General features: G+C 41.4%; 1 protein-coding gene across 1 annotated transcript; it reads right to left on the reverse strand.

Annotated features, from left to right (window-relative positions):
• Positions 1-6,238: 6,238 nt before the first annotated feature.
• maff (v-maf avian musculoaponeurotic fibrosarcoma oncogene homolog F) lies at positions 6,239-8,695 on the reverse strand. Its single transcript, XM_010777078.1, has one exon. It carries the CDS (start codon positions 8,555-8,557, stop codon positions 8,162-8,164), a length of 396 nt encoding a protein of 131 aa, XP_010775380.1. The 5' UTR covers positions 8,558-8,695; the 3' UTR covers positions 6,239-8,161.
• Positions 8,696-9,690: the final 995 nt, after the last annotated feature.

Below are 9,690 nucleotides of genomic sequence, written 5' to 3' on the forward strand. Positions count from 1 at the left end.
TGTAGGCCGTTTGGACGGAGCAGCTACAACGTTAGCTTAGCCTCATCGATCTGATCTCCATTCAGAAAACACGCATTTTAAAAGGTTTTTGGCCTGCCGTCTGTCTGCAGACTTGGCAAAGCATTAATTCATGGTTTTTACTAACCGGTATCAGTATGTTGTTGCTTCGGCATCATTTTGAAACGTGTATTACACTTAAATCACGGTAAAACATGTTCATTTTGTTGTAGTTGTAGCCCCCAAGCCAGCGCTTCTTATTGGAATGATGCGAGTAAACACAGCTGACAGCCGCGGTGAAATTCGAGCGTTTAGAGCAAAGCGAACATTGGCTTCGCGTCCGGTGTGAACGCAGCATAACCGTACACATGATTACATTTAAGTTTCTAAATGATTCAAGGGGCACGTTGCACACATCTGGAGACTTGTTGTTCTTCCCATCCACATATTTGCTTTGTTACTTCAGAAAACACAAGTTTGGAATTCAATTTTATTAGCTCTGATGAATGTTTGAGGTCAGCCTTTCTAAATTCAGTATCAAATTGTGATGGTTCATGTTGGGGAATGCGCTAACATGGCCTATGCTTACCTTGCCGTGCCTTAAATCCACCGTACAAACTCATTCTAAAAACATTGGAGTCGTTAAACAATGGAAAATGGACTCTTAAAAGCCAACAAACATACTTAAGAAATGCTTGACTTCTCAAAGTGTGGTGGTGACCCTCATTGTCCAACAAAGGAAACGTAGGAACTGCTTACAGCTGGAGAACATTAAACGCAATGGAGGATGGATGGTGGTAAAACCGCTTCGGAAATACCTCAGAAAAGAAATCTATGGGGACACATTTCACTCTCTGTTTATAACGTTGCTCTTGGTGCATGTCTTCTGTGATTTCCTGTTAGCTCAAAATAGGACAGTTTGTTGATATTTGTTATAAACTAACTTGGAATACAGTACATAAGTACACAACATCTGTGCTAGTGTTTACACATTAGTATGCAGTATGGAGTTTTTTGTATGCATCCTGCTTTTTACTGCACAGTCAAGAAATACACTTGAGAGATGCTGTAAGTCACATGTGTCAAACTCAAGGCCCGGGGGCCAAATCAGGCCCTTGGTGGATTTAATTTCGGCCCTCAGGATAATTTCTAATTCCTATTAGATCTGGCCCTCCGGTATATTGCACGCACACCTTCACTCCATCCTGAGGGTCTCCTCAGCTCAGAGCCTGAGCCCAAACATTGATGACCTTGCACCCAAGATGAGATGCCAAGTATCTGAACTAGCATCACAGAGCAGCACACTGAGTTTAATGGATGTTTCCTTCTGCATCAGATACTTGGCATCTCATCTTGGGTGCAAGGTCATCAATGTTTGGGCTNCCCCAGGCCGCCGCGCCCCCATGAAGAGCATCTCCAGCAGCCTGAAGGAGACCATGAGCCCCGGGGACATGGTCCAGGACGCCATCCACAACTTCTCCCCCGCCTACCAGCAGTACACCCAGCAGGCCACGCTGGAGCAGGGCGTCCCCCCTCCCCTCCCCCGAAACATCAGCTCCATTAGTGGGCAAGGGGGAGACACGGAGAAGACCCTGCTGCTCAGCTCCGACGACGAGTTTTAGAGTAGAGAAACCCCCTCAGACTGTTTGAACAGCGGGTCATCCTCCTGTGTGAATGATTAGAGAGGTGCGTTTGATTTCCTCACCATGGATGTGACGTCTGCACACACATCTCCCCAGCCAGTCTTAGTTAGTGGGAAGCTGATTTGGCAATAAAAAAGTTCCAGAGCAACTGAAAAAGTGTTGTGTTTGGTTGTGAGTCCAAACTCGTACAAACGTGACTTTCTAAACGCACGTTCTCTGGCTCCGATAGAAGCTTGATTTCACATTTCAGCGCTGCCATGTGGCATTTCAATCGTCCTAATGGATGTTTTCCTTTGTAAAGTTTGTTTTGAGATCGTCATGGGCTGTTGTTATCAAGCTCCTTTGGCTGGAAATAGAGAATGTATTGAAGTTTTTATAAGAGTTTTGAGCTTTTAATTGTGTAAAACTAATATTCAGGCTCTCATTTGCAAAAATGTTGGTGAAACAGAAGCTAGCAGTCTTGTGGTACACTCATAATAAAGCAGTACGCAGTCTTGAAGAACATGTGTAGATACCGGTAGATACATTATGATCTAACTGAGGAGACCCTGGTGCATTGTGGGATTTAAAGGGCTGTATGTACTGCAGTGTGAGTTACTGTCAGCTGTATGAAACGTTGTTGTTTTTGTTATAAATGGAGCAGATCAGGATTACACTGATGATGTTTTTCAGGCATGTTTGAAATTGAGGATTAAAAGCCTCTGCAGGACACAATGTAGGTTACAGCTCTAACAGAAACCATAAACAAACCTATTCAAATGTGACAGACGTGATGTGACAGATGTGGCAGACGTATGAAGTCAAACTGGAATTGTAGCATTCCCCATTTTAAGGTAATTAAAAGAAACATACTTATCTAACATACCCACTGCAGTCACTTCTTTTTCAGCCCGTCAGGTTTGAGTTTTAAAGTTGCTTTTAATGACCTAAAGTCTTTTGCTTAACTACTTTGTACTGTTTAATCCTGAGCTGTGGTACATTTTAACGCTAAAAAAAAAACCTGTATATTAGCTCCGTAACAAGAGAACATATATTATAAACGCATTATCAATATGTTACGTCGATTTTCTCACAGTTAAAAATAACTCTTGGACGCTGTTCATTCCTTCCAGGCACTTGTTTTGTTTGATTCAACCGCCGCCGATTGCACATAATTGAAGTTCTTGAGTCATCTGAATGAGTCACATCGAATTCTGCTGACGTGTTTACTGTAACTGCTGCTGTAGCACTGTGTGAACACCAGGGGGCCGTGTAGACAACACACACACACACACACACACACACACACTGTTATCTAGCAGCAGACAGGCAGTTATCACACACTTTAAGCTGGTACACATGTAACTGCTTTGTCTGCCACTTTTTTTTATCTTTATCAACAAAGCACTCTGACACACATGTTTTTTTTTGTTTTTTTTCCTGCTCCCGTCGGACCTGATCATTTGCTTTTAAACGGCACATCAGCTGTGTGTTATTTTAGACATTGCTGAGTGGTGTCTGGTTAATTGGGCCGCTGCATTTTGACGTGAATACAAAGTGGATTATTATTTTTGCCTGCAGACACACGTGACCTCGTGTTCATCTCTAACAGCACGGGTCACTTCATGTGTTTCATTACAATACACTGTCCTTTTTTGGTCCCTATAAATGCATTTAAATTCTGAACCACTGAATATTTTTCGTGCTTCGATTGGTTATATTTGGACATTTTGACCTTACAATAGGCTTGTCACAATTTCCCATTTTAACTACACGATTATTACAGAATTCACAGTAACAATAGAGCGAAGTAAAATAATGCTATCAGTCAAAGTCCTCTTACATTTTTACTTTTAATTGTGTGTTATTTGGCTTTTGATGTGTTAAGTGAGAACAAAGCAAATTATTGAAGAAACTGAAATTATTTTAGAGTTATATTATTTTATTGTGCATTATTTTAGGTATAATGTACGGCAAGCCGGTCTTAAATCACACTAAAGGGATTTATTTTGCAATAACGACCCACTCGCTGTACTTAACTACGCTAATTACACGCCTATTGACTAAAGAGATTACTTTTATTGATTTAAAATTGATTTATTTGTTTGTTTTGCTTCAACTAAAACTCACTGATTGTTTTCCCAGATCGAACTGCGTCCATAGCAACAGTAGAATGCCGTTATCGACCAATCAGAATCAAGTATTCAACAAAGCGACATAATAATATCTAGATGTCATTTTTTTAACGTTACGTTATTATTAATACTGGTTTATCGCATTTAACCTATTCAAACTGAGTAAGATATCGTATCCAGGAGGAACTAAAGCTCCTAAAGACAGGTTTTCTTGCCGAATATAAGAGACTTTTACAATTTTAAATCGACGTATGTTAGTCGTGCCACACTTTTAAATGCCATGTTGGTCTACAGGAGGAGGGATGTGTGTTCAGTCATATATGCTGTATAGGTTATGCACAGGAGAAAAAAAAGACTTAGTTTTGTATTTACTTCATAACTGTCTTTCTTTTTATTATTTCAACGACTGTTTTTGGTTTCTAGTTCTTTGTAAATGATAAAGCAGCTCATGATGCTATTATGTCCTTCAAATGGAGAAATATCTGAAGTTATAATAAAGAATATTTAGTCTATGTTTACCGCTTGTTCATTTTTCCTCTTGGTTATAGTATTTATATTAAGAAACCCACGGTCATTTCACTTTGTTATACTTGTCTCACTTTAAAATGTTTTACTCAGATGTCATAAACCAGGGTTGTCAAACTCAAACACACAGTGGGCCAAAATGAAAAAATCGGTACCAGTCGAGGGCAGGACTGTTTCCATGTTTATTGCAAAACGTATTGAAATGAACTTATTGCACACAGGGCCGTCCCTCCCTACAGGCCGATCATGCAGACTGCCTTGGGGAGGGGGCCTCACCTCGCGGAGGGAGCCGAAAATGTGTGGCGTGGCACGGTTTCGCCGCTGCGAGGCTCCACTAGCACCCCGCCCGCGAAACAGAGGGCCTCATCATATAACTTTGCGTGGGGCCTCATGTTGGCCAGGGACGGCCCTGATTGCACATATTAAACCTGGAACTAACACGGCTTAAATGATTGCCTCTAAAAACAACCTCAGAAAGGGGACCTATCATGCAAAGTGCACTTTTGTACGTCTTTTTTACATGAATGTGTGTTAGGGAACTCACCAAGTGTCAGAAAACACAACCCTCTCTCTTTTCCTCCGTACCCAAATCTCTAAAAACGGGGCTGCAACGGATCTGATACAGATTTGAAATTGTTCTGACGTCAGAAACGGGGAACTCCGCCTATATGGGCAACTCTCCACCTATCAGGGGAATGAGAGGTTGTGTGGAATGGCAACAGCATGGTAACATAACGCTCGTGCCTCGCCCCCCTCCTTTGCAGGGGGGCGTGGTCAGCTGCAGCTCATTTGCCACAGAATCAGCCCTTGCAAAAACAGGGCTGGAATACAGCAAATAGAGCGAAATGAGGCATGGCTAAAATGCATGATCTGTTTGGCATTTTGAAAAAAAAACTTCAAAGACATGTTTTATATAGGTATGGCCCTACAATATATGATTCAAATATAGCATGATAGGTCCACTTTAAATAATCAGCTGCATTCATTTGTTATGGCACTATCTGCAGCTTTTCCCGAGTCATTTCTTATGATTACATTTTCCCACAGGCCAACAACAGCTTCAACAAAACTATTTCCCTCAAAGAGAAACCAAACATGCCCTGTTGTCGTGAGAGAAAGTGCAGAAGGAAACATCCATTAAACTCAGGTTGCTGCTCTGTGATGCTAGTTCAGATACTTGGCATCTCATCTTGGGTGCAAGGTCATCAATGTTTGGGCTCAAGCTCTGAGCTGAGGAGACCCTCAGGATGGAGTGAAGGTGTGCGTGCAATATACCGGCGGGCCAGATCTAATAGTAATTAGAAATTATCCTGAGGGTCGAAATTAAATCCACCAAGGGCCTGGAGTTTGACACGTCAGAAACCCTTAAAAGTGTTAAGATGTATTTAGATTCATATTTCCCTGTCACTAAGTTCAAACTTTTATCTAACAGTTGTTATTATTTCCAAACATTGATGTCTTTTTTCACAAATGTTAACCATTTAAATGCCAGTTTAAGTGTTTTTATGGATAAAAAAACAATATTATTTCCTGTTTATTAAACGCTATGGGGTGTTTTTGCAGGCTTGGATATGTTTATAATTGGCTGCAAAATTCCCGTTATCAATTTTTTTTGAAGGAATCCAGGAATATAGCACGAAATTATCCTCTCGTGCAAATTTGAAAAATGTCTTTATTGGGAGGAAAAATATAAAAAATTACAATTTTAAGCCTGATATATGAATAACAATAATAGCTGGGGGATAGAAAAATGGTGGTTTATTGTCTTCAAAGGATCCAAGTGTCTGTATCTGGCCACACAGTTTATTATAGGAGCTTAACATTTATTAAAAAAAAGACAGATTAAAAAATATTTAAATGCCAAAGATCTCCCTAGTGAGGCTAAACGTTTATTTATATTTGAAATATTAGCACTTTTTACCATAACTTGTGCGACGCAACCACAAACACCATGTTATGTACAATATGTACAACATTTATTATAATTAATATATAAAATAGACAATGTACTTAAATTTTCACAATAGAAAAAATACAAGTAATAAATACAAAAAACATTTTTTTGTTTTGCAAAGTATTACAAAACATCCAGCACAGTTCGACAGATGTGAGACGTTAACAGAGAATAAATGCTTTGCCACACCGATATTCATATAGCTAAATATATGCCTCATATCTGAAGGAGTTACTCGTCCACAGACTCATGTGTTACTCCGCCGCTCAGAAACGATATTGCTCGCACGATTCAGTGGCCGACGCTCCAAGAAAGCCAGTTTTAGCTCATTTTGGCTAAAACGTGTGAGATTTTCAAGTGAATAAAGCACCACCTCTTCTCCTCCTTCTCATCCTCCTTTCCTACTTCCTTTCTCCATCTTCCAACAAAACAACTCCTCCACCTTCATCTCTCCTCATCCTCATCTCCACCTTTTCCTTTAACATCCCGTGGACCCGTCCACCCAGCCGATACAGAAGTGACCTTAATTTTTTCACACAAATAAAACATACAAATATCATCATAGAAAAATAATATCCCTCCAAGAATCCACTATGACAAGCCAGTACACACACATGGCAAAAAACACACACACGGAAATCATCATCATCATCATCATCATCATACAGCAATATGGCCATTGGCTTTGAGCATATCTTCTACATAGCTAATAATTAACATTTTTTTGTAAAGTAATCATCGTTGCCACACATTAACACAATAATTAGACATGAGAATATCCCCGGACTAGTCATAAGTACTTCTGAAAACACATAGAACATCACAGCACTCGTTAGCTTGTCTTTTCATAACGTCTACCTTTAAATACAAATAAAATATAGAATATATCTCTGATAAATGTCACTCAACATTTTCGTCTCTCAACGGCACGTACGAACATTACAAATAAGAACACAGAACGGGAATGTATGCGGAGGGTTTTCTGCATCCACTCGAGTGTAATTCCTACCAGATGCCACTCCGCTCCTTTGTAGCAAAAATGACCAACATGTGCTGTTGGGAGTCGACCAGATATTTAAAAAAAACACAAAAAAGGAAGCCGCAGCAGACTTACTGCACAGTAGGGATTGTGTAATGAGCAATGCAGGATTACAGCTCCGAGACATTTAAAAGAAATGAACAGTTAAACTGAGCGGTTACAGTCTGTTTCCCCTCTTAGGTTCTTCTACTGAAGGCACTGCATTAATGTGAGAAATGTGAACACAAGCAGTACAAAAACGACACTCCCCTCACGCGAGGAACAGCGAGGAAGTATCGGCAGGTGAATCCCAAACAAAACAAGAAAACGCAGAAATGTCACTGATCATTTTTGCAAACGCAGCGTTTCTCAACCTATTCCTGGACTCTCACCACGTTAGCACTTTTTTTTTTTTTTTTTTTAAAACAGTGCTCTCTTGGAACCCGCCTGCATATCAAGTGACACTGAGGTTGAGAAACTCTGCATTAACGATTAACAAGAGTCTCACTTTGGGACACTTTGTTGCACAGTAGCAGAGACACAGGACTGCAGGTGTGTGGAAGAAGCAGAAGCAGCAGCAGGACTGGCTTCACTGGACAGTCTCTCTCTCTCTCTCTCGTCTTCAGTCAGAGTTTATCCTGCGATGCCGCCTCGTTCACATGAAAACTGCTGCGTCTTATAATCCTAAAACAAATGTTCAGTCGTGGTGAGACAGTGGAGGACGCCTCCACCCGTCCTCTGGATAGAACTAAACATATCTGCGTATTTGAGCATGTGAACGAGGCGAAACGCAGTACAAGTGCTTAGTATTTTCCTACTAATAATATCCTGTGTGTAGTTTGTGTGTTTGCATTGCAGGTTGTGTGTGTCCTCCTCTCCTCCCCTCCTTCCCTCAGTCCCTCAGCTCCTTCTAGGACGGCTCCTGGTCTCTCTGTGCCCCCCGCTGTGCCGGACTCTTGACGATGGTGATGACGGAGGCGGTGTTGAGTCGTGGTGCTGTGGCGAGGATGTTCCCCCCCCCGCCGCTCTCTAACCCCCGGGCGAACCTCTGCAGGGCGGCCAATCGAGCGCCGAGCCCCTCCAGCTCCTTCCTCATGCCGGCGTTCTCCACCCCGAGCCGCTCCACCTCCCTCTGCAGCTCCGTCTTCTGCAGCTCCAGAGCCTCGCGCTGGGACACCCGTTTGACCCGGCAGCTGGCGGCGTAGCCCCGGTTCTTCAGGGTGCGCCGGCGCTGCTTCAGCTTCTGGATCTCGTCGCGGGACATGCCGCGCAGGTGGAGGTTCAGCTCGCGCACCGTCAGGGACATGAGCTCGTTGTCGGACAGGACGGGCACGTTCTCACCGCACTCCTGCTTTACCTGGGGAGGGAGAGGAGAGAGAGTTAGGAGAGTAGAGCAACAACAGTGGTGGGCAAAGGGAATCAGATCTACTTAAGTGTGTGGAAATAAGTTAAAGTCCTGCAATCAGAATGTTTACTTTAGTCAAAGTCAACTTTATTGTCAATCTTTCAGTTTGTGTGCACAGACGGAGAGATCGAAATACCGTTTTCCACAATCCAAAAACAATTGTTTATAAAAATATGTTTAAAAATATGTATATCCTATAATCACAATCAACAGACACATGTATACATATGCACACATTAAGACCTAAATAAAAGCACAACAATCAATATATACAAAATAACAGTCACTTCAATATCTTTGAGAATGTACATTAGTGCAAGACTGTCCATAGCAGCGTAAAAATAAAGTGTCTGGTGCTGGATGTGAGTGTCTGTGTGGGGGGTGTTGAATTCCAGTGGGTTCTTATTATGCTTATTAACAGATTCATATTTGAAAATACCCCAATATCAGTAGTGGATAGATATTGTAGGCTTACTTTTTCAACAACAATAATGTTGATATAATGTCTTAGTCGCTAAAGGCAAATAACATAACGGCTAGAACAGTCTGTTAAGTTCAGACAAAGACATCCATTTACTTTAAAGAGTCCTCTCCTGCTGAGGTTCAGGTGTATATCAGTATGTAGTGTCTCTACTTTAAAGAGTCCTATCCTGCTGATGTTCAGGTGTATATCAGTATGTTGTGTCTCTATTTTAAAGAGTCCTCTCCTGCTGATGTTCAGGTGTATATCAGTATGTAGTGTCTCTACTTTAAATAGTCCTCTCCTGCTGATGTGCAGGTATATATCAGTATGTAGTGTCTCTACTTTAAAGAGTCCTATCCTGCTGATGTTCAGGTGTATATCAGTATGTTGTGTCTCTACTTTAAAGAGTCCTCTCCTGCTGATGTTCAGGTGTATATCAGTATGTAGTGTCTCTACTTTAAAGAGTCCTCTCCTGCTGATGTTCAGGTGTATATCAGTATGTAGTGTCTCTACTTTAAAGAGTCCTCTCCTGCTGATGTTCAGGTGTATATCAGTATGTAGTGTCTCTACT

The sequence above is a fragment of the Notothenia coriiceps genome, unplaced genomic scaffold, assembly GCF_000735185.1.
Source record: "Notothenia coriiceps isolate Sejong01 unplaced genomic scaffold, NC01 NC01_scaffold00017739, whole genome shotgun sequence".
NCBI classification, from domain to species: Eukaryota; Metazoa; Chordata; class Actinopteri; order Perciformes; family Nototheniidae; genus Notothenia; species Notothenia coriiceps.

Excerpts from the sequence above, each read along its gene's own strand:
- maff (XM_010777078.1), bottom strand. The coding sequence starts at position 8,557 with ATGTCCCTGACGGTGCGCGAGCTGAACCTCCACCTGCGCGGCATGTCC.